The sequence below is a fragment of the Lathamus discolor genome, chromosome 5 (genome assembly GCF_037157495.1).
Source record: "Lathamus discolor isolate bLatDis1 chromosome 5, bLatDis1.hap1, whole genome shotgun sequence".
NCBI lineage: Eukaryota > Metazoa > Chordata > Aves > Psittaciformes > Psittacidae > Lathamus > Lathamus discolor.
In genome coordinates this window covers 47,248,165-47,273,167 of record NC_088888.1, presented here as the reverse complement: position 1 = coordinate 47,273,167, position 25,003 = coordinate 47,248,165, and the positions used below count along the sequence as shown (strand labels likewise).

Here is a 25,003-nt window from a genome sequence, read left to right as displayed (position 1 = left end):
CCTAAAAGAAAAAGCTGAATCTAAAAATACGAAATAGCAGAATCTCCCCCATATTGGGCCCACCTCATGCAAGAGAGCCAATGTGACCTGTTCCAGAGCAAACACCTGTGCCTTCCACTTCCCCAAGCCACAAGGTGCATTACGGTGCAGTGCCTCTCCTGCATGTGAGCATATGCTCATCATTTGGATTTCATGAGACACGTGCTCAGAGCTGCACTAGTGGGTGTCTGCACGATGGAAAGTAGATGCAGATGTACACATGTATGCAGTGTATTTACAGAAAATGTTAGGAAATAGGCCAGGATGGGTTTCAAGTGCCACCTGGAAGGATCTCTTATCCTCCCTGTGCACATCTGCAATCCCCACATATAATACTTCACTAGAAAATGAAGAGGTTGTGATTGCAGGTGTGTGCATCCTATTATGTGCACTGTGCCCCTTTAAAAATATGGTTGAAATGGCAGGTGATTGTTTCCATATAAAGGAAGGCTTGAGAATGACTGACAAGATCCGCTTTTGGGGCTCTTATTTCTGCCAATCAAATTGCTGAGGACAAGAGTGAATAGTGCATATTTAGCAAATGTATTTTTAAAGTTAGGCTTTGACTGAACAGTAACTTCATGAGAAAGTGAAGCCTCCCCTTCCTAGCTAGCTGTGACTGAAACACAGCAAACGAAATAGAGGGGAAAAAAGTATAATAAAGAAACAAAGCTATAAAACAAAAAGACAGTTTTGCCAGACACCAGCACCCTACACCTTCTTCTCAGGCTTGGTATCAAAGCTCATACCCAAGAGCTCTGATCAGAAGGGACAGGCAAGGAAGAAGCAAAGCTGCTGAAGGGCCTAGAGGACAAGTCCTGTGAGGAACAGCTGAGGGAACTGGAGTCATTTAGCCTGGAGAAAAGGAGGCTCAGGGGGGACCTTATTGTTCTCTACAACTGCCTGAGGTTGTAGTGAGCTGGTGGTCACTCTCATCTCCCAAGTAACAAGCAATGGGACAAGAGGAAATGGCCTCAAGCTGCGCCAGGGGAGATTTAGACTGGATAGCAGGAAAAATTTCTTCACCAAAACTGGAACAGGCTGCCCAGGGAAGTGGTGGAGTCACCATCCCCGAAGGCATCCAAAAGCCATGTAGATGTGGCACTTAAGGACATGGTTCAGTGGTGGAGCTGATCATATTAAGTCAATGGTTGGACTTGACGATCTTAAAGATCTTTTCCAGCCTAAACGATTCTATGATTCTAACCCTTTCCTCCCACCCTGGCTACCACCCACATCTCAGCTCTTCATCAGTCCCTCCCTCTTCATCTGCTCTTGTTGCCAGGTGGTCTGGCATTCCCTTATCACAGCCTCAAAGGAGGGTATGCAGTACGGGGGATTGGAAAAACAAACGAAATTCTCCTCCTGAGCCAGGCAGGTAGGTCCCCAGGTGCCTGTCCTCATTACAGAGATTGCTTTGAGAGCTAGATCCAGCTGGCAAAGATTTCTTATTAGGATGGCAAGGCTGCAAATGTGAAGCTGGAGGGAAACTACGTAGTTGTGGAGTAGAGGTGGCCTTGAGCTGAGGGTTAAAGAGATGGTGGTAAGACTTTTTCAATTTTATCTTTCTTTTAGCTTTGCATTGTGGGGTGTTGTTAACTATGGAAGTGGCAACGTGTGTTAGGTGTGTTCAGGTTTGTTTGTATTTCCTCCCCCCACTCTATTTCCTGCCCCCCAGAGAGGTTATAATCTTGCAAGTGTTAAGTTTTGACTAGTGCAGCATAGACTTGGGACAGGAAAAAGGCTCTTTTAGGGCTGCGTGAATCTGGATCTTGTACAATGTGTGGGAGTTGTGCTCTAGCTATTTTCCTAAATATATGAGGAAAGGCAGGGAGAGTAGGTAGAGCTCAGGCTCAGCTTATTTTTGTGCTAGCAAACAGCATAGCTCTGGCAGAGGAAAAAGGATTTAAAGTGTTGAGCTGACATGTTAAAGCCATGGGCAGCTCTTCACAGCATCTTCTTTCTGAAATACCACAGACATGAGAAGGTGATTGAGAACATGGGCTGCTGCTGTTGTCCTTTTAACTGGAAAGAGCATATCAACAGAATACAAATAGAAGAAAGGCAGTGGGCTTAAACAGGTGAAGTTCAGGCACTGGAATGGGTTGCCCAAGGAAGTGGTAAATGCTCCATCCCTGGCACTGTTCAAGGACAGGTTGGACAGAGTCTTGGGCAACATGGTCTAGTGTGAGGCATCCCTGTCCATGGCAAGCGGCTGGAACTGGGTGATCTTAAGGTCCTTTCCAACCCTAACCATTCTATGATTTTATGAATTAGATGTGGGACAATTGCAGAGGCTCCAAGGGCCTTAAGTCCCCATGTTTCAGTTCTAGCAGCCCTGCAGAAGCTCTGTCTCATTTAATGTGGCTGGCCAGGCCCCACATGATAGCCTGCTTGTGTGACTGCTAAGAAGCTTTTGCACAACACGCTTTATGTGGCAGGTTATAAGCTCTGCAGTGGTCTTACGACAGTGCAGTACTTACACTTTGGAATTGTTGGGGCAGCTGGACTGTTACATACCCAGGCATGCACCTTCCCAGAAGTGGGTAGGGTGTGTGTTTGCATGTCCAAGGAAGCTTTGCTTGGAGTGCAACTCCACTGTGATATTTCAGTGGCTTCTCTCCCCTTTGACTTTGTGTACTAAAGGAAAAGTGGTTTGTGTAACTTGGCCAAAATCGGCCAGACTCTGCTCTACGTATGTTTTGAAGGACCAGTGAATCCAATGGCTGCATTTACTCTGTGATAAATGGTGATAAGCACTACCTGAGATAGCTATGCTCTGTTAAGACAATGTCTTTGTGTCTGTTGGCTCCCATTGTCTCTTATTCTGCTCTTTGCACTGATGGCATCTGCCACATCCAGTGTTGCCTGGGTGCCAGCTGACCGTGTGATCCAGCCATCCGATTGCTTTTCAGTGATAGATTGCTATAGCTGCTGCCGGCTGCATATGGCAGGTCAGGAGTATCACCTGGTTACATGTGGTGAATCTGCATTGCAGCTACTGTTTGCTTGAAGAATGTACCTGAGAGGAGAAGATTTAAGAAAAAAGAGAGGGGGGACTCACACAAACAAGTGAAATAATATTGAGGAAAAATTACAGTCTTTTAGTCCTTAGCTCTGTAGCCTAGTTCAGCTGAGGGCATAGGAAAGCTGGGCAAACACAAATGAACTGCCAGACTTTGAAATTAGCCCATCTCATCCATCCCTACTTCCTTCCATTGCGGGGAGGTTGAAAATCTCCATGAAGAAAATTATGATTGTTGAGTCACTCTAATAGTTGCAGTCCTGGCTGCCTGCCCCTGCCAGTCTGCCACACTACTTGTATGCTAATGTTTGGATTTTAGTGGTGGGAAACGAATGTCTGGCTGTACTCTCTTCATGCACCATTGGGCTGTGCTTATGGTCGCTCTTGGCAGCACCAAATGATTAAACAGATAAAACCATCAGTCTTTTTATTTCCAAACATTAACCTAACTGCTAATGAAGCACAACCCGTGTCATCCTTATGGACTCTGCAGAGCTGAGTCACATTAAAAACAGGGTCTGAACACTGGAAAAAGCCTCCTACATCTTTCCTGTGCCGAGAGGCAGTACTTCTCTGTGCACAGTTTGCCTTGGAGAGCTTTGCTGTGGGGAAGCTGGCTGGGCTAGGCTGCACTGCCAAGGAAAGCAAGGAGGCTGTGACCTGCACGCTTTGGCATGGGCGCAATGGGCTGATGTGTTGGTGCCATGGGTGGATGGATGGATAACTGTGTCCCTGTCCTTCTCCTCTTCCCTTCCAGCATGCAGCAGGGATCTCCTTTCAGGCCCATGAGATGGGTGGGGAAGGTTTTTCAGGCCCCAAGGCATAGGAAATGGAGTGATCCTTCCTCTCGGTGGACTTTGCCCTCAATGACTGAAGATATTTTTCCCTGAACATACCCAGCAAAACTAGAGGGGTTTTGTAAATTCATTATGTCACTGAGGAATCTGTTTAATCAGCTGCCTTTCCCTGGAGGCAATTTACACTTAATGAGAGACATGATGGAAGGAATCAAAACTGGTTTACAAGAGTTAGCCTCAACCCCCCTGGCTGATGTATTGCCAAGCATACTGTCATTTAGAGGAGCAAATGGAGGTATTGAGCAGCTTTCACCCTGTCTGCGCTGGTTAGGGGCAGAGGCAAGATGTGAAACCTTGAGCTGTGTATTGCATTGTTCCTTTCCTAGGTGTTATAATGATGAATAGGAAAACTCTCTGTGTTACCAGGAGTCTGATCTGTTCCCCAGTTGCACAGTAAGGCATATCCTAATTTATCTTATTTATATATTTATATAGTCATTAAAAAAGCAACCAGATGAGAAACATTGCATAAATATAAGAAGGCACCTTGGTTCTACTACTTATCTAGTTCACGTAGAGCTGGATAATGGAGTAGTTTCAACTTGAGGTTTAAAAACCATTATAAAAACTTTGCATGTAAAGTCAACATAGAAAGAAAGGGCACTGGGTTGTTTCTCTGCTTGCTTGCTCTCCCTAGTTACCCATGGTATGCCAAGCCCTTTCAATTAGTTTGTACCCTGCCTTCTTAGCCTGTTGAGACGGGCTGATGTAGCTGCAGCTTTCCTGCTACCAAATTATGTGTATGGGTGCAAGGTCCTCAAGAAATCTCATTCTGAAGGTCTGTCTGTGGACCTGTGCATGATGTTGTGTCCTTAGAAACATGTGAAGTATTCTATTACTGTAAAACAACTCCCATGCCAGCATCTCATTAGCCTTCATGTTTAAGCTTGTTTAATGTTTTTTTTTCTGAGTAAATAAAGACTAAATTATTTGGAAGCAGATTTTCCTGCAGTGTTATTGCTGTGCTAGCAACAGCCAAGCATTTTCCATAGACCAAGGGAGCAACATGCTCTGCCAGGAGGGCTGGGTGATTTGTTTGGTCCTCTCAAGCAATGGCTGCTGGAGCCAGTGCTTGCCTCAGAGATGGGCTTTTCATGATACTGCTGTGGGAGGGGACCAGCATCCTCTGCCCCTCAAGTAATTATCAGAGAGAGAGCCACAAGTGAAAACCTTTGAACCGGCTGGCTGCTTTTTGACCTGCTCTGTGTTCCAGCAGTCTTAATGTTGGATTATGAAGATACTGTCCAAAATCACACCCCAGAATCGCATTTATTGAAACAAGTGCAGTTTTGCAAGGATGAATCAATTTATCTGCCGAAGTATGATAAATAGAACTCCACAAATGCCAGAAACTAGTGATTTATTATTAATGTATTATTTATAATACTTATATGTAATTGAGCGTGTCTTGGATGTAGGTATTTAGGCTTTGATGTAGCTAAAGCGTATAGTTTGTTTGTATTAACTTTATAAGATATATAGCTTGGAATAAAAATATCATTTTCTCACAAAGACAAGATGTAATGGATAGTAAAGCAGATGTGCATTCATCACATTTGTTCTACTTTCAGCTGTTGTAATTGATAGTCTCTATAATGTACACATGAGATTTTTTAATATAAATATGGGGTTGTGGGAATGCCACTTGTCATCCATCTGTAACACATTATTTAGAGATTATTTATGGGCTGTTGGTACCTTTCTCGCTTTTTTCTAAGTTTAAAAGGACTGAAAGGGAAAACACAATTTAATATGGAATTGATTTTGCATCAGCTGGTTTTACATGAAATGTAATATTAAAGAATATGTATTAAAGAATTGCATTGTCATCTCTTGCTGTGAAGTTGCATTGTGTTCTGTAGCCTTGGTTCACTTATAAATCCTTCACCAGCGCACACTTAATTGTTTGGCAAATGGCACAACATGTGAAGAAATAATACCTATGATGTGATTTATGTCTCTCTAGGCAAAGACGCTGAGAACCGGATCATCTGCCTTTGCTTGTCATGCTGCATCTTGGGAACAGACACAGGATCTGAAAACTGTGGCCAGTTAGGACACACTGAAAATACATACCCTGGGAACAAAAGGTGTGTTTTCTCTATCAGTCAAGCACATGTCTGAATTGCTCTTAAAACTAAACACGTGTGTGATGTACTAACATATGGATCCTGTGATGGACACAGCCTTTGAGGCTGTGAGCTTGTGTGCGCTGGGCAGAACAAGCACAGTGAAATCATCAAAGCCCAGCTTGGTTGCTGTACACTCACTGCAGGGAGCAGAGGTATGCAGCCAAATAAATACAGTCTGAATCCAGTGGCATATCGGTACATTGAGCCAGCAGGAATTCTGGGGAACAAGGGAAGGGTAGACAGAACTTTTATAGCTGGTGGGGTGTCACACTATGAGTCTACCTGGAGTAGTGAAGCCGCTTGCCAACACAAGCATCGGTTCATGGTTTCTGGAGGTGATGGAGAGCAGAGTCTAGTAGAAATAGCTCTCCCACAGCAGAAAGATTGCATCCAGTCCAATCCCAGGCTTTGGCATGCCAGATTTTGAGTCTCCCCAGATAACACGTGTATTAAAGATCAAGTAAAAAATCCTGACATATGTAGACTGTGTGGCTCATTTATAACTACATCTCCTTGTGTCTTGCTGTCTACCTTGAAGGACAAAGGGTGCAGATGTTCTGGTGCAACCTGCTACGGAGGATAGAACCAGTTCAGTCCATTTGTTCTCCTTCAGCCTCCAGAAACAGCTGAAGAGCAGAAAATTGCTCTCCACTATGTTCTGTGGGTGCACAGGTCTTTTTTAATTAGTATTTCTTTTTCCTCCAGCTCCACCGCACCCATTTCTCTTTCTTTTTCCCAATGCAATTAATTTAACAAATGTGTTTTTAGCAAAAGGAAGTTAGAAGATAAACGTATTGGAAATAGGACTGTTTTCATTCCTTGTAAGTAAAACGGACTCCCATGCGTGCCCTACACATTTCATAGGATCAAGACTTTAATGATGTTGTATATTAGCATTTTTCATTTGTGGTGCTCTGACTTGCCAGATCTTTCATGTTTATTTGGATTTTTTTCTTTCTGTGCCCTTTTTTTTCCTATTCCCCTCTATTTCTGATCTCTTTATTTTGTCAGGCAGAAGATAAGCACACTGACAGACCAAATTAAAATAGCACTTGGATATTTTATTAAATACTATCCCTAGAAAGCGCTGCTTAGAAAGTGATAAGGAAATGGTAGCCTAGTTCAGCTGAGTTGCTAAGTGGCAGAGTCCTTGCACACAGTGTAGCTCAATGCCTGTAAGAGGGCTCTTAAGCTCATTCACGAATTCAGACTTTGTGTGCTACCTGTGCAGCTGATGGCACCCACCTTGAATGGCCACAAGCTATGTTCATGAGAACTCTGAAGGATAAAGTCCAGTCATGCTCACCATCTTTATGTGTGTCAAAAATGCTTTGGATGAGTCAGGCATGGGCAGACTATTTCAGCCCACTAGCAGGTGCAGCTGGGGCTGCTTTTCATCTGTAGAGTGTGGGTGCCCCAAAGTACCCACAAGACACACAGTGGAGTTGAAAGATGGCAGTATAGAGGGAAGGCTGGAGGGGTGGATCACAGAACTTACCATAAGGTGAAGAGCATAGTGCTTTCAGACTAACAGGGCTTAAAAACCTTCCCAGGCTCCTTGCCTCGCTTTGGGAGAGTCCCTGAATTCTACCAAGAACTCCTTATGCTGCTGATTGTGTTGATTAATCCGCTCAGGTCCTAAATGTTACTATTCTAAATGATCAAGCTGTGTGGTTATGAAGAAGCAATATAGTGAGGGTGCCTTTCTTAATGGGACTCAGATGCACAAGCGCATCGTACTTATATTTTCTATGGGCAACAAAAGTGGAGAATCCTTTGCTCACAAAATGGTGGAAAGACAGAAACTAGGAGCTATGAGGAAATGTCTGGGAACTGTTGGCAGTACAGCTCAGGAAAGAGCAAGTACGGAGTTGTTACATGATTCCTGTGCATGGTCGTATGTTGTACGAGCTACAAACCCTGTGGCCCTTAAGGACATCTCTTTTGCATTCTAAAATATTTTAACTAAGCCGAACCATTTGCACAGCTGAACAGGCTCAAGGTCTCTACAGTAAATTGGAAATACCTACAATTCTGCAGGAAATGAGGGAACAGTTAGGTAGTCCCAAAGCAGAGGAAGAAATAAAAAGGAGTCATAAAACCTCTGCTCTCTGGGAAAGCTCTGGGTGAAGATGACTTTCTAATAGAATTTTCTGAACTCTTTCAGTCTCACTTGGCTCCTGTCATACGGAAAAATTTTCAAAAGGCCAAAGCAAAAGGGTTCCATTGCAGCATTAATTGCAGTGTTGGGTTTTCTTAACTCTCTTTCCTAGGAGATAACTCACTGATGCACCATTTGCAATAATTAAATTACAGGCCAATTCTTTTGACTAATGTGACTCAGAAGACACAGGTTAAAATAGCATCGAGAAAATGTCTGAACAGCTTACCTTATGGACGAGAACTCAGCTATATCGTGAGGTTCACATTAATCAGAAAGCTGTTACAGAGTCTTTAGGCCTGTTATTATCATTTGCTATTTTTAAAATTCTCTGAAGTAATCAGAAAATCAACCAGCTCAACATCCCTAAAGAGCTGCTTCCCACCCACCAGCAGTGGCTGACTTCACTGTTGACATAAAAACCATGAAGATCTCAGTCTAGTATTCTGCTATGTAATTGTATCCTTAATTTTGGCCTTGTTGAAAGTCTGCTGGAAAACTGAGATGTGTGTCCTCATTAGAAGCAATTCATATGTAAATCATTTAAGATTCTTTTTACTTAAAGAAAGCAAGCGTCCCTATGCTGTGACTCAAAGATTCTGCAGGCTCTTGTTCCTCCTGTGGCTCCTGTGTGGCTGACTCCTGGCACATCTGATGTAGAGTGACAAGGTTGTTGCTGGCCATGCTCTCAGCATCTCTTGCCTTAGCTACTGGTGAAAGCATCTGTCAAGAGACTTTACCTTTTGCCAACCTTGGTTTAGGATGTGAGGGAAAACTGTGCTTTTACACACTTGTGCCTGGCATACACCCAAGGAAGGTGCTTCCTTCCCTTCAGTCAATAGTAGCCATCTATTATCAACTTTTCTGCATATTGGAAGGCTTAATTTTTGCTCTTTTATGTGCAAAAATATGCTGAAGTGGCATCATGGCAGTGGTGGAATGACATCCTAGTGTTAAAATGGAGTTACTTTGAAAAGACATTAAATAAACAGCAGTCAGATGAGTTCTCTGAACCTTTGTCAATAAAACTGATAAAGAAGCATATGAGGTAACAGCCAAGTACTTGTCTAAGAGCATAACTTTGATAATGTTTGGGCACCTATTTCTTCTGAGTATTTCTGGAGCTGGAAATGGAAGTTATCATAAGTATGCTATTGGAAGTGTTGACAGCAATTTGAAAGTGTAAAGGAATATCACGTCTTTACCATGATTTCTGTGCTTTTGAGTTGGATGAATCAAGTCCCTTCACACTCTTAACTGTTCCTAAAATATAGCGCCTGAGGTATTTGTTTCTAGGAAAGTGAGTCTTTGTTGCTCATGAACACAATTTAAACTATGGTTGAAGGTGTTTGGAGCTTCCCTTTAGCACCTTTTTGTTGTAGATAAAATGTAGACAAGTGAGACTAGGTAGCAGATGATGAAATTCAAGTGGATTAAAACATGATTATTGAAACTCTGTTTCTCTTGTATAATGAATTTTACATGGAAAGGTAGCAGGGAAAAATACATAGAGTCCAAGGTAAGCTGGGAGGCAAGTGACTGTTTATTGTTCATGAATTGTCCAGTTCATTGCAAAAAAACCCCACCCAAAATAGATCTTACAGCTTCTAAGAATCTGACCTTGTGGCCAGAAATGTGTAAGGCACAGCTGGCCTGGAAATCAGCTTTAACACTAATGGCAGACTTTATTGCAAGAGAGTATTTAGCTTTAAAAAAATGAACAGGGGCTTCATGTTCCGAATGTCATCTGTCAGTTTAACAAATGGCAACTATATACACACCTTAATGCCAGATTGCTGTTTCATTAGGCTCCTTGTGGGTCATTCCTTCTTGGTAGCTGGTGTTATTCTAGCTGGAGCAGCAGAAAGGTAGGAGGGCAGAGGTTCCTCTCCGCTGCAGTGGCTCAGCTGCACAGCACAGCTCCTGGCTGGTTTTGAGGGGCAGTAGTAGACAAAAGAGGGTGCAACAGGAAAAAAACCTGGGTGAGGTCAATAGGGGGGCATGTTCCTCAGCACAGCCATGTCAAGATCAGCACTGGACCAGACACAGAGGTGCTTTGGGGTTAGGTTTGTAACTACAGCTTCAGCACACAGTCAAGTGCTGATGGCTGCTGAATAGTGCTGCCTGATGCTAGTCTGAAATCCGAAATGCACAGGCAGCTGACTCCAAACGGGAGTGCTCTGTAGCTCTGCTGCAGAGTATAAAGACTCCCCCTACCTTGATTCTCCCATACTTTGCAGGAACAAACTGAGTAAGATTTCATTACAACACCTTGAAGTGAGTGAGCGCTGGGGAAACTGCCATGGCACAGGGTTAAGATAAAGACAGGAAAGAGTCTGAGCCACTGCAGTTTGCCCAGCTCCAACCCACCGCAGTGCTATTCCCTCACTGCCCTGTGCTGCACAGCAGCACTGCAAAGACTGTAAATCCGCAGGTAAATCCATAGGCTGAACCTCCCTGAGCTGCAGCTGCGCACACTGAAGTTGCCAGATGATCCCTGTGGTGGAAATGCCACAAAGTGTCTTGTGTTGTAAGTAACTAGGGTTTTGTTGCAACCATGGCCGAAAGCTTTCAGCCCTCCCCACTGTCACTGGCAGCTCGAGCATTCCGGTGGAGCTCCCTGATGGGATAAACACATTTAAATACTAAAAAGTGTGCTTTTTAGGTATGGTTTTGAATGATTCTTTCAGGCTGCTGCCAGTACAAGTGCTGCACAGCATGACTGGGAAAGTTGCAGAGGGTAAAAAAAGATGTATTTATTTAAAAAAGAAAGCATTTGCTGTCTCCAGCACCAGGAGATTTAGCAACAACAGGCTGGCCACTACACAAGCAGAGGGTTTCCTGGCCGGGGAGCTCTGAGGGTACAAGTGATGCCAGAGCACAGAAGCGCAATTAGGAAACTTTGTTTCCAGGCTAAACTGACTTCATTTGCTTGTACCATGGCATTCAGGGGAGTTCATGCTGGGATTCATAAGCCACAGGTAATGTGAACTACTCTTGCCCCCCATCCCACAGCACTCCTGCTAGGGAGCTGCCTCTCCTTGGGAGAGTCTCAAGGATGAGAGGCTCAAGGGTGAGGGGCTCAGTAAAGGAGCTGCTGCATTCAGCACCTTGCTGGGAGGCTCTTGGGAAGGGAAAATTGCATTGGGTCCTCATGGATCTCTGTGCAGAGGCAGTGGAAGGGTCTGCTGAGGAGTTAAGAGTTAACCAGAAAGTCCAATCTCCCACAACCTCTTTTCCTGCTCAGACCAGCTAATATTCAAATTTGTCCAGATTTGTTTTAACAAAAAGCAAGGGTTGCAGGGGGAGATGTCATATACAAACAAGTATTTATTGTTGCTTTGTTTTCGTTAGGTGTGGAAAAAGCTGGTAAGCTTTTGAACTCAGGGTCCCTATGGCTGGTTTTTGAAAAACTTGCCTGTTTTTTCCCCAACCAACTTTTGGCTTCATAAAAAATATGGCCTCTCCCTACAAATCTTTTCTCTTGTGTGTTGTGGCTGTACAGATAATGGCAGTTGTTTATATCCTCACAAATTAACGTGACTGTAATGGCTAACTTTGACTTCTAAAGAGAAAGTAGTAATTGAAGTCATGGGAAGCGTCAATTTTTAACATGCTGCCTCCATGCATGTAGAGAAAGCTCTGAAGGTTAGAGAAGCACCATGGCAAACCTCCTAGATGTAAATGTGAAATCCTGACACCACAAAAGTCGGTGCCTGAGCAATTGCCCCTCCAAGAGTGCTACCATCTGAGTCATGTCTTCATTTTAGAAGCTGTCCCTGCTTTATCCAGCAGCTCCCACAAGGATCACAGCAGCTGAAGCTGGTGGGCAGGACTGTACCTGAGGTCAGTGCAGAAAGCAAGCAGCAATAAGCCCAAGTCTCTGTCCCAGGAAGGGCAGAGTTAATTATACCACACTAAATGTTCAGGTCTAGAGAGCCCTTCATTTTATATTCCACTTCTCCCTTCACCCCCCCCCCCCTTTTTTTTTTGTAATCACTTTATTTTTTGAAGACAAAAGGAAGGCACCATGTGAAAATATCGCTATGGAAACATCATGGGCTCACTTGTACTTGCCTGCCAAGTGACTACCTAACTGAAGTTTTACATCCTATTGGATCACTGTTGGCCATCTGCTCTCCTTCAAACTTCTCTGAATTCCACATTTCCCTGAAAAATTCATTTTTAGAAAGGAAGGAGGAGGAGGAGGCAAAGGGAGAATCCGGCATTCTTGGCTAGCGCAGAGCTATTGTGAAAAAGGAAGATAAACTCACTCCGGGGCAGCCCCTTAAAAAGACAAAGATCCATGCTTTGCAAAATGATTTCATAGAAAATACCCCATTTCTAGATGCACTTTAATGATAAGAGAATATACTGGCAGCCACAAGGCAAAACAAACAAAAACCTGCTTCTAGTACTCTCGCACTAATTGTCTTCCTCTCCCCTTCGCTCGTTTAGTGTCAAATGTATTTTCTTCTAAAATGTAGCAGTTACAGCCTACACCGGAGCTGTTGGCTGCAGGCTCCCGAGCCCTGCTCCAAATAAAACACAGAAACAGATTTCCTGCCAAGCACCGGGGAAGTTTCAAGGCTTTAGTTTTTAAAAGTATAATCTTTTTATCAGTGCCATAAGCCTGCCAGAGGTAATTACGGGCCATGATGCATTTACATTAATGCATAGGACCTACAGACATTTCAAAAACTTAATGGAGAAACGCCATAAATGTGCATATCGAGAAATAAATTAATTAAACTGTCATGTAAAGATATCACTTAATTTTGCAGAGCGGAAGCTGCTCTTAATGGGAATGGAATGGATCAGTGAGCATTTCAAAACGCAAAGCTATAATTTAAATTCAGACTCTCCTCTAGTGTGCAAGTCACAAGACATATTTATTATAGCCTTGGATTGTCAATTGTAATTGGTTTAGCAGAGACAAAGCTGTGTTGGTTTCCTTCCTTGCCCTCCTAGCTGGTTCAATGTATTCTGATGTCAGGATTATTGACAAGCAAACAAAAGGCTGAAATAAAAATCGTGTTTACCTGTGATGAACTGGCAAAAATACAGTCCAAGATAAATGTAACACTGAAGCCTATGTATTTATTTATCAAGCAGCAAGGGGAAAATGGTGGCGTGAAGCATTTAAGCTTCTTTAAATAAACCAGCTGAATGTATTTACTGCTGCTCTCGAGGCCTGCTAGTAACCTAGACACAAATAGATAAAAATAAGTAAAAGCACTGTGAAAATGAATAGCATCATTTATAAGCTGCTGCTCTGAGTTTTCCAGGTAGCAGTAACAATTAAAGTTGGTTTTCCTGATGCTTTTTCAGGGCTAGAGCCAAAGCCTGAGACCTGGCTCCTGCTTTCTTCCAGCCCCTATGTTGAGCTTAGCCATGAAGATGTTTCTCTGTACCTGAACCTAGAGCCTTCTGCCCAGGGTCTCTGTAATTTCTTGTGAAGAGCTCAATCTGGTGAATTCCACTCTAAATGACTCTGGCAAACTCAAACCTCATGGTTAGGAAGAGCTGCAGCACATCTGGCAGGGACAACTGTCCCAGGCATGCCTCTGAGGGCAGTGGTGAATGGAGGCTCCTGCTGCCAGAGCTGCTGCTGCTACTGCTGTGGTGGGAGCCTGGCTGTTAGCAGGGAGGGAGGATAGCACTGCTGGGTAGGTGGGGAGGAGACTGGCTCAAGTGTGAGTTGTCCAGATGTCATGCTAAGCCATGGCTCCGATGAGTGGCTCATCTTCAAACATAAGTTGATTTCTTTTAAAAGAATACCTGTGTGTCTGCATGGGTTCTTACTCACCTAAGTAACAGGATTTTAAGAATGGGTTACATTTTGCTTTCAGTGTAATCTTTCAGCAGTTTGTTCCCAAAGCTAATTATTAAATTTCAGGAAAAAAAACCCAAAAAACCTAAACCCCATGCACATCCAAATGTGCCTCTTCATACTAGACTAGGTTTTACTGCTCACACATTGCACTAAATAGGAAACAGAAACATCATTTATAACCTTTCTGTAGTACCATAGTTTTTAGCTTGCTATATTATTCCTCTTTCATGCCCTTTTTCTAAGATGCACATTTTTACCCTTGATCGCTCTTAAGAGAAATTTTTATTTTTGTCACCCTCTTCAGTTTCTTTTGCCTTTGAAAGGGACTTGGATGTTTTTAAGTGACAGGTTACTACTGACTCCTGTTCCACGTCTAAGGGTTGCAGAATCAGACGCTTACTTACATGGCTCCTACTGCCACATTATTTAAACACTCACATTTTTCTTTTAAAGGCACTGGGGAAGTAAAGTGTTCTTAACCCACCTGCAGAAGAACAAATGCTGAGAGATTTAGGTCCAAAACAATATGTAGGCTCCAACTCTTACTGTCACTGATGTCAGTAACAAGCCAGAAGTGTAACATCTTCCCTTGATCTGGACTTCACTGATTTCTTCAAGGTGTAAGAAAATTATGTCCAGTTGAGAACTGAATGTATGTATCTGTATAGATAAATAGCTGTCTTGTATTATCAGCCAAATACCCTAATGTGGTTTGACCACTTCATTCCAATAAAGCCATCACAGTCATTAAATAGTCTTTTCCTCAACAGCTTTTCCAGATTAGCTGTTTGTTTCATGAGCCCTAGTAGCTCCACAGCTGATGAAATCTACAAATAGCCCACAAAAAGTTGTAACTTCTTTCGCTTATGGAAAGGAAAAGACTCAAAGAGCACTGTAAGTAATGGTCAGGAGAATAGGATAGGTCACAAATGTCAGCTAAAAGGGCTTAAGTTAAAGAAATACAACTTCTAAACTCTGAAAATAGCTAGTATGGTAGAAATGCTTCTTTCCGATGTCACCTTGTAAACAATAAATAAATACACAAAATACAAATTCTAAGCTATTAGGAGTGATGGTAACAAAATATTGCTTTTAATGCTCTTCTTAAAACACTTTTGAAAGTATTTATTTAAATATTTAAAAGGTTTCGTTGTATTCAGTTTTTACAGTCATACAATTTGAGCCACTCTTTTTCACATTTAAAAAAAGTTAGGGCATTTCTCAAATGTCTGAAATCAGCCAAAAAAACTACTAACAGTTTGTTGCTTAAGAGAAGTATTCACTAAGAGGTATACAATCAAGATTCAACTGAACTTGTATTCTTAATTCATTAGTGGAACTGTAAGGCCCTCTTCTGGATTATAAATTACTGCACGGCCAAGCAAAGTACATGGAAATAACAGAGCCAACCAGTGCTATGAAAAAATACATCTGGCTGTAAACAAGTGAACTTAAAACCATAAATTTTTCTCTGTCTAGAAACAGCCGCTTATTCATCTGTTTGGTCACAATAAAAGAAATCACATACATAGAATTGCAGGAACAGGTAGTAAACACCCTATTAGTAAAAATTCTGTACAGAACTTTATACGTAATTTAATTGTATGTTTTAAAAGAGAAGGACACTGAAGAAACCTTCACATATAATTTTTTGGTAAGTTTCTGTCTCCCATCAGTGTAGGGCTAATTACGATTGTTCTTCTTCCGTACTTTGGATTTTGGTGCTGCCAAGAAGAAATAGAAAGGGGGGAATAACATCAGAAGTGAATTATAGTAATACCAGTGCCAGCATTCTTTTGAATTAAGTTGGGATCAGAATGGATCCATTAATGTCAAACCTACCATTGGGATTTTCTTGCCTGTAGAAAGCTCTTAACAATTCCACTGCTTCTTTGGCACGATAGCCAGAAACGCACTGTTCAAATTAGAATGATGTTCATGAGCACATCTGAGAATAACACGTTCCATGCTTCACAGTAACGCCGTAAGTACAGAATAATTGTAAACAACTGTACTGTCTATTTAGGGGTCAGAAAATCTCTTTTTTAGGTTGAACACCTAATACCTATGAAAAATACTATGTTGAGGCTTAGTAAATTATTTCCCTAATAACTTAAAGTTAAGCAAAGCAAACTTTCTTAGTAACTTACATAAAAATTTTATGCAATCTTAAACTTCTTTCTTATTAAGATGGTATTTCCAACATACTTCATATACTCTTCAAGCACTTGGAAATGTAAGATATACATGTACGTATTGTAGGTAAGATTCAGAAAACATTGGTCCACACACCTATTCTTTATTCCTAACAGTCACCTCTCAGACGTTTTTAGTCCTTCCAAGATATTTTTCCAGACCATGAACATTAATGACAAAGCATTTAAATGTCACCAACACTAAATGAATCTCCACCCATGCTAGAAAACAATTAATTACACCTATATATCCCACTGCAGCTGCCTACAGAAACAAAGGAAGGATTTGTAATAGCAAGAATCTTATTTCTTTCTTCTGAACATATAAAAACCCTAAATACCACATGCCAGTGTTAGCACATGAACACTCTTCCAGTACTGACTGTACAAATTAATTCAGATGCTGGTCTCACAAACATCCTGAAAGATGCTTAATATGTTTACACTGGGCTGCCAAACAGTATTGTCTTCCTGACTAAAATTCCTTCTGAGCCTTCAGACTTCAGTGCTTATTTAGAATGCTGAAATGTATTACTTGTTTTTCACATTCATTAAATCAGAAAGCTTAAGTGTGGAAAAGAACTCTAATAACCCTAATCAGTGTCCTTGTACAAGGCAAGATCATCTACTGTGGTGTATAATGTAATCAATATAATGCTATAAATACTCTATAAGTATAGGTATACTAGTATAATGCTGTCATGCATGTAGATTTATGTACACTATACTTACACTAAATGCTTGTCCAACCTTTCTTGAATGACAAAGATGCCTCATTCTCCCAGACACTCTGTTCCAGCCCTTCAGTATCCTTACTGTTCAGGAAATTCCCAACACCTAAACTAAATCACTTCTGCAGTCTGTATTTATGAATTATATGAATTATATGAAGTAAGTTTAAGCTAATGTGTTTTACCTCATATATATATATATATAGACTGGGAGCAAAGATACAGTCATTTTCAGCGGATCAGCTAAAACCCAGTAACTTAGTAAGGTGCTGTTACAGCTGCTGTTAACTGCTGTTGCTGCAGTTTAATTTTTCCCTCATCTCTTCCTGCCGCATACACTCACTGTTTTAAGTATTACACATCTTTTAGATAGATTTATTCCTTACCTTTTTCCACAAGTATAATTCTTCCTTTTCCTCTTTGATGCATCCTTTCAAATACTTTAAGACTGTTGTCAGGCAGTCTTTTCTTTAAGGACTTAATTTTGTTTATGTTATTTTCTTGTTATTTTCTTGACTTTGATCTGAGTCCTCTTAAACTGCTGCATAACATTCTCAAAGCATGGTGACAAAAATGGCACAAATACACTATAATGGCACAATACACTAGCAGAAAAACAAAAGCATTTTACAGCTTACTTCAAATGGCTCTCCTGAGTCCACCATATCATCAGACGAGATGCTCAAAACTGAGCCACAGCCTCCAAATCGCTCATTTCGACAGCCATATATGACCCGTGGAATTTATGTGAATGAGTTAAGGTATTAAGTTAAAGTGAAAAGCAAGCAGGAAGTACAGTAGCCTCATTTAAGTAGTCATTAAATTTCACTAAGATGTGCTTGTACTTTTCAAACTAAATTAGTTTGCACTACAATTCCTCCCTCATAAAATCAGAGGCTACATCTGAATAATGTAAGATGTATTGCTGAAGATGTACATCCAGCCTTTCTCAGAAAGGAGAAGCATGAATCCCACAGAAGAAGCATAAGAAGACATGATTTACTGAGTGTTAAAGCTGAATACTAAATGAGGTTAACTCGTTTTATGTAATAACAGGTATCTAAAGTTGATTTTTACATCCCTAAGAGAAACCGTTGTTTGTCATAATTGCACCACCCCTCTCTCATCCTTGAGTCTCTGTAAATGGAGATGGGCGCAGACTCACAAGCAGTAAGATGGTACCCCTGTTGGCTTTGCCTTACAGTGTCAAGCCCTTCTCTGTGGGCACGGTGTCAAAACAGTGACATTTTGACACACAGTTTTCCAGCATGAATAAACATGAAAGGATACTCATCAAGCGCAGGGCAGCTGCACACATGATACAAGGCTCTACTGTTACGTACATTACCGAGTTTGCAAACACTTCTGTATAATCTCTGTTTTGTTGCTTGCACCAGTCCAGGACCTGATCAATTGCCACCAATTCCGCATGTCGAGTAGCCTAGGATATAAAAATAAACATTTTCTTAAGGCATGCATTGATTGACAGCTTTAAGCTTCTCGCTTGTCGAGATACAAGTGACATAAAATGCAGTGTCATAAAATTATTCTTTCACGTCAAAGGCACAATGGCCCAACACCTACTCTATTAATAATGCAATTATTTTCACTTAAGTGAAAATAATGTAATGCTTTCTTAAGAAGTCTCTTTTTAGTACACCTCTTTGCTGGCTCAAGTTACTGAGGAAATTTCATCCAGCCCAAACTGCAAAAGAAATATTCAGCCCAAGAAAGAACATATTAAACCTCAATCTCATATGCAGCACAAACAAGATGAACAAGTGCAAACCAGTTTTTATTTCTACCTGTTCCTACGCAGAGGAGTCTGCTCAGAAGTTCTCCTCTCTCCATCATGCCAGCATAACAAGACAAGACATGAAAGCTCTACTTGAGGCTTAAGGGACACATAAAGCCTGCTAGAACAACTGATCCAGCCCATTGTGCTTCCAAAAGCAAGAACACGGGCTCGATATATTCTCTGAAAATATTAAGAAACTGCTCCTAGCTGGTACCTTTTCTTCCCTCTGACAGTGCTGCTGTGCCTGCAGGGAATGAACACACTGTGAATATGCAATAATTTCAGTATGTTTCTGGAACTGCTTGGCCTACTGTGGAGACACAGCATTTTCAGTTTGCACCAGGTTTAATCCTGCCTGGGAACACATACATGTGCAATAGGTCCATCAAGTAACAGGCAGGGATTGCAGCATATGCCTGATTGCAAAAAGACATAAGAATATTGATTTACCTTTTTTTAATCCAAAACAACCGCATTATAAGTATTTCAGAGGTCACAGCAATAGGCATGGCACAAAAATCTGAACAGAATCATAGAATTATAGAATGGTTTGGTTTGGAAGGGACATTAAAGATCATCTAGTTCCAACCCACCTGTCACGAGTCCAGTAGACCAGGTTGCTCAAAGCCCCAGCCAACCTGGCCTTCAACACTTCCAGGTACGGGACGTGCACAACTTCTCTGGGCAACCTGTTCCAGTGTCTCACCACCCTCGTAGTAAAGAATTTCTTCCTAATATCTGATGTATATCTAATATCCTAATATCTAATGTAAATCTGCCTTCTTTCAGTTTAAAGCCACTGCCCCATGTCCTATCATGCCCTAAAAAGTCCCTCTCCAGGTTTGATGTACCCCCCCTTTAGGTACTGGAAGGAGAAAGAAAGAGAGGGAGCAGGAAGTGTTGACTTTAATTGCAGAGAGACAAAACCAACCAGTAATGTCTCCATATCACTCTGAAATGTTTGCAGCAATATGTTTTACCAATCAAATGTCATAGCAAAAATACCACAAAGTGCTAAGGACTCTCCAGTTACAAAGCCTGATGGTTATGTGAATTCAGGTTGATAGCATTTTCCTTCTTTTTAATCTGTTCTGGGGAAAAAAAAAAGTTTTTGACACAGGCATTAGACTAAGAATCGATCCAAATTATGCTTGTATCTCTGCTACATATGTCTTTAGGTGACCTTAGATAACTTCATCTCAATACCTGACCTTGGGTTAATGTTTCAGCACTTTGAAGATCTGTGGTGATAACTGTGAGATGCTCTACAATAGCACTCATGTAAGTGACTTAATGGTAAGTTTAATACTGTTTATAATGTTTCTAAACTCCTACAGAGATCTATGTTGCCTGTGCCTACATTAGCAGATAGTGTAGTACAAGGGGAGTGTATCTGTAAACCAACAGAGGTTTGGTTGAGGACTCAACATCATATCAGGGGTGCTCACACTGCCTAGGTCCACTGTAGTCTCATGGACGGTATATTCCCAGCAGAAGCTGGAGTGCATTAGGTATGCTTCCTGAGTGCATCTTTTCAGTATAGGTTCATCTGAAAGGAAGACAGCTTGCCAACTCTGAGGCATGAAAAAAAGGCATGCTAAGCAGACACAATCAAGAAATTTATTCCATGAGTGCACTTGTGATCTGAATTAATATAGTAATGAACCCACTCAGAATAACAACATGGATCTGAATCAGGATGCAGGCATGATTCCTCCAGACCTACCAGTGCAATCTTGCCATGAAGGTTGCCTAGTTGAATAAAAGAGATCACAGCAGCTGAAGTCACAGTGCATGCTCCAGCAGAAAGATGCCTCAGAATCACTACAGCTACTGTAACTCAAAAGTGTATGTTGTGGCTACTCTATTTTTGTGCCACTCAGATCAGAAAAGACATGAATACCATATTGGCTTTTCAACTCCTGAGCATGGATTGAAAGCATATACGGTAAGCCTTCATTACCAGAGTAAAACATGTCTCTAACCTATGGCACTGCTTTTAGCTAGTACACTGAGCAGCTTTTAGGCCTCCACTGATCCTAGGAGTACAAGTTGGGAAAAGCCAGGCAGCTGCTCTAAGTCATACTGGCTTCTGTAGCAATAGAAGACAGCTACGCAAAAGAGACTACACTAATACAGAGTATTACTAGATCCCAGTGCATCCACATCTTAAGTAATACATACCGGTTTGGTCATTTCACCTCATGAAGACATGGGAACACCACAACAAACTCACCACAGCGTGAGAAAGGATTATCCAAGTTACAGAACAGTCTCCGTACAAACACTAAGTAGACTACGCCTCTTAACTCACCAGATACAGTTATTAGTTTTCCAAGTTAAGATGACTACAGTAGAGGGTTATAAAAATCAAGAAAGATGTGGAAAAGCAAACAGTAAATTGTGATTTATTATTTCTCATAACAACTGGGCACCCAATGAAATTATCAGGTAGCAGATTTAAAACAAACAAAAGGAAGTACTCTTTCACAAAGCACATAATTAAATTGTGGAACTCATTGCCACAGGATGCTATGGAAGCCAAAACCATAAATGAGTTCAGAAAAGGTTTAGACAAATTCATGGAGGATATGTGCACAGACAGCTATCAGAAGCAAACATCCAGATACACTCTTGGGCTCTGGAAGTCTCTAAGCTATTCACTTTCACAAGTGGAAAGGATACACAAGGGGAAGATATCCTCTGCTCTCATTTCTTGAGGTCCTTCCTTAAGCATCTGCTAAAGGTCCCTCTTAAAGGGAAAACCTGACCTTCTAGGTCTGTCTTAAGATTTTATTTTATGTAGAACTATCACTAGATAGTATTTTTTTTGACACGCTGTGTGTAAAATAACATACAAAAAAGAGATGATTTTCATTTTGAGTCACTGACTCGATTCATAAGCTTCTATAAACCCCTGCTGGTTTTTTTTTAACTTCGCCAATCTTATACACCATTTTAAAGCCAAGAAAACACAAAACGGGTAAGAGTAGCAAGGGAAAAGAGAATTATGAGAGAGTGGCAAATGGTGGTCCAAGAAAAAATCATCTGAAGCTGATGTCAGCGGGGAAAAAGCCTTAACAAAGACTTGAAATAGTGCCCCAAACTGTGGCAAATGTTTTGGAGACAAATAAAGGTGTTACCACTGCCCTGAACAGCTTACCTTCTAACTCTTAGACCAGATTTAACATGTGAGAGTTAACAGGGGCCAAAGCCCAAAGTTCTGTATTATCTTGTGGCTTCATTGGCAATTTATGAGTGCACACAATACTTCATTTTTTATTATCATGTTCTGTACTTGCAAGATGATCTGGGCAAAGACATGCTATAATGACCCAACATGAGATAACAAAGGAGAAGTCTGCATGTATCAACAAAGGACCTAATACAGATAGCATTTTAGTGGGAAGTGAACGACTGTATCACACATGGGAATAAAGATACCCAAGAAAAGGGTTCTAGTTGGGAAGTGTCACATGTTTTAAGGAAGAAAATGATCAGGTTGGTCCAAGGAAAGACTGTGAACAAGTGAATGTGCGAGCTGCCAGAGGGAATACAGTTCTGGCGCAAGCTTGTGAATGTACTGCCAGGCCTTTGAAAACCAGTGTCTTACACAGACATTTGTTGCACTGTTGCCCAGTAAATACAAGTAATGGCCTGCCTATTTTGAATTGCTGATGACACAGCCATGCTCCTCAAAAACATGAAATACACCAAACACAGCTGTGTAAAAACTCCCTCCTTCCAACAGCAACGTTTTCCTGTAAGAACGTGATGATGATCAGTAATTTTGCAAGTAACTTCCAGAGTAAGAGGTGGTATCTCTGGCATTAATGTGTTCTGCTGTGGACATGCAGGGCAGAAACCAAGTATGCAGGGTGACCAGAGACAGACTTAAAAAAAAGCAACCAAATCTTTTTGCCAAAATCAGCAGTTTAGGAATAGAATGAAAGAGCACATAAAAAGACACTACCTGCTCTTAACTCCAGTCAGCTAGAAGATGCAGCGACTTAGGGAGAAGGAGGAATGTACCTGACACAAAGCCTTACTGGCAAGTTGATTCCCAAGCAAGAGCAGGACTGTAGGGAAAGACTGCAGATCTAAATGGATATATGATCATTTTTTAAGAGTGGGGGAAAAGTTTTCAAGGAGTGAGAAAAGCCAGTATATCATAAAGCTAAATTTTTGAGGTCAGAAGGCAAAGGCTAAAGGAACCAAACATCAACCTTGCAAAACAAATTACATATAAAGTAAAAATAACTTGAGATGTAACTTGAAAAAAGGAGTTAGAACTACTACAGTGACCTTGAGATGAGGCTCAAATACACGTACTAATCGAAAGCAAAATGAAAGTTTTGCCTTTTCAATAAAAAGGACATGGAGATTGTGCTCAAAAGACAAAATAACAGCATGAAAGCACAAATTACAGCATACAAGATACAGAACTAGGACTTTATGAAATTGTATAGGGCACAGAAGAGGGATGAGGTGCAAAACCCCAAGTTTATAGATCATCTCCATCAGAAAAATAGGGAAGAACTCCTGGCTGAGGCTGCCAGTCTCACAGCAATGCTTTAACACATCAAGGGAGAGTGTCATGTGACTGAAACCTGGCAGAGCATATAGAGTCACCGCAATGAGAACAGGAAGGACATACAACCCTGGCATCTACAGATCCAGGACAGTCTCAACAATGAAACAGGCAACATGACAAATTTTGGTGGTAGCATTATAAGGTCTAGTCTATAAAATGGAAAATTAATGTGGATTTGCATAAAACAGTTGACACTAAATTAACCTCGTAACTTTCCTTGGTGTTTCTCTTGCCTAGAAAAAAAATCTGTCAGTCTCACCTCTCTGGACTTTTACAACACATCTGGCACAGCCAACACATGAAATTAGTGTCAGTCTGGGGAAAACAGCATAGCATGAGACACGCAGGGTGGGAAAACAAAGAAAATATGTTGCATTGAAAGGGGAAATACTTGTCCAGAGGGAACTAACTAGCAAAGATGCTCGAAGATCACTTTGTTCAAATGTTTTCAGTTGTGACATTGGCATTAACTGGAGAAACACCTACAGAAAACAGCTAGCAATGTCATGTCTTTCATATAATGAAAGACATATCACAAGAGACAGGGTCAGACTGCCACTCAAGAGGTGGATGGCCTTATACATGGGATAAAATTAAACAAAACTAAACTAAACTAAAAGAAAAATAAAAACAACAAATGAAGAATAACAAAACAGCGTAAAAGACTAAGGAAGCTCCAGAAAAGACGTGTGGACTTACTTCCAGGAAGAATGGAAAACATTATCAAACAAGGTACAAGAGAAAGTCCATCTGGAATAAAGTATACAGTTCTGGTTAAGTGAATTCAAGAAACATGAATCAAAGCTGGAATGGATGTATACAGTAATTATTAGCAGGAACACAGAAGGAAAACCTTTCTTCTGAGAGGAGATTAAACAGGCAGCTTGGGGAAAATAGGGAAAAACAAAAGCCAAAAGGGAATATGTGCTCAAAATTTAAACACATCCAAGCTATGTGACATAACGGATGATACTGATCTAAGGAGACATAAATGGACAAATAACAAGTTCAAAACTGGGAATCAGACGTTTTCCGGCCATCTGGGGAACGATGTTCAGGAGAAGTCCTGCAATATGAGCTGGACTTTATGATCTTCCCAACTTCGCCTTCTGCCCCATTCCTGCTGGCACCCGCTGCTCACCGGGATGACGCTCCCCGAACCCCGCCCCGTGCTGGCCCAGTACCAGCGGGAGGACCGCAAGGCCGCCGCGGTACGCCCCGGGTGCCAGGAACGCCTCTCGCCCCAACTCACGTTCTTCGTCTCGTTGACCTCGTTCCTGCCCCGCCCCACGACCTCACCGCGGTGCACCACGAGGCACCCGACGGGAACCTCCCCGTTCTCCAGGGCCTCTTTAGCCTGCGGGACACACACGCACGGACACAAGCAGCAGCGTTACCGTACTCAGCTCTAACGAGCAAGACCCCGTCCTCCCGCCCCCTCCGCGCTGCCGTGAGGGGAGGCCCGCCCCGGGGCTCCCGTCAGGCCCCTCCCGACACTTCCCCCCGCACCCGTCACGGCCGCACTGACCACGTCGAGGGCCTGGTCCATCCAGGCCAAAATTACCGCCTCCTCATCCGCAGCCGCCATGCCGGCACCGGCGGGTAGCGGGCGGTGCTTCCGGGGGGCCGGCCGGC

General features: G+C 41.9%; 1 protein-coding gene and 1 long non-coding RNA gene across 3 annotated transcripts in view; one reads left to right on the top strand and one right to left on the bottom strand.

Moving 5' to 3' along the window:
* LOC136015158 (uncharacterized) overlaps positions 1-22,230 on the top strand; it is a 36,305-nt gene extending 14,075 nt beyond the window's left edge. The window contains exons 3-5 of one of the 2 annotated variants that reach the window (XR_010613092.1): positions 5,888-6,011; positions 19,953-20,070; positions 22,080-22,230. This is a non-coding gene — a long non-coding RNA (uncharacterized LOC136015158). The remainder of the gene's footprint in view (positions 1-5,887; positions 6,012-19,952; positions 20,071-22,079) is intronic. The other variant, XR_010613093.1, reaches the window with a different exon arrangement.
* ADAT2 (adenosine deaminase tRNA specific 2) lies at positions 15,121-25,003 on the bottom strand. Its single transcript, XM_065680691.1, has 6 exons — positions 24,897-25,003; positions 24,621-24,725; positions 18,267-18,417; positions 17,615-17,721; positions 15,893-15,965; positions 15,121-15,774 (listed from the first exon to the last, which is right to left on the bottom strand). Exons 1-6 carry the CDS (start codon positions 24,954-24,956, stop codon positions 15,734-15,736), a joined length of 537 nt encoding a protein of 178 aa, XP_065536763.1. The 5' UTR covers positions 24,957-25,003; the 3' UTR covers positions 15,121-15,733.

Coding starts and splice junctions, on each gene's coding strand:
- ADAT2 (XM_065680691.1), bottom strand. CDS start 24,956: ATGGCGGCTGCGGATGAGGAGGCGGTAATTTTGGCCTGGATGGACCAG. Junction 17,722..18,266: donor AGCTGCCCTGCGCTTGATGA/GTATCCTTTCAT, acceptor ACTCATTCACAT/AAATTCCACGGGTCATATAT. Junction 15,775..15,892: donor CAGGCAAGAAAATCCCAATG/GTAGGTTTGACA, acceptor TCTTCTTGGCAG/CACCAAAATCCAAAGTACGG.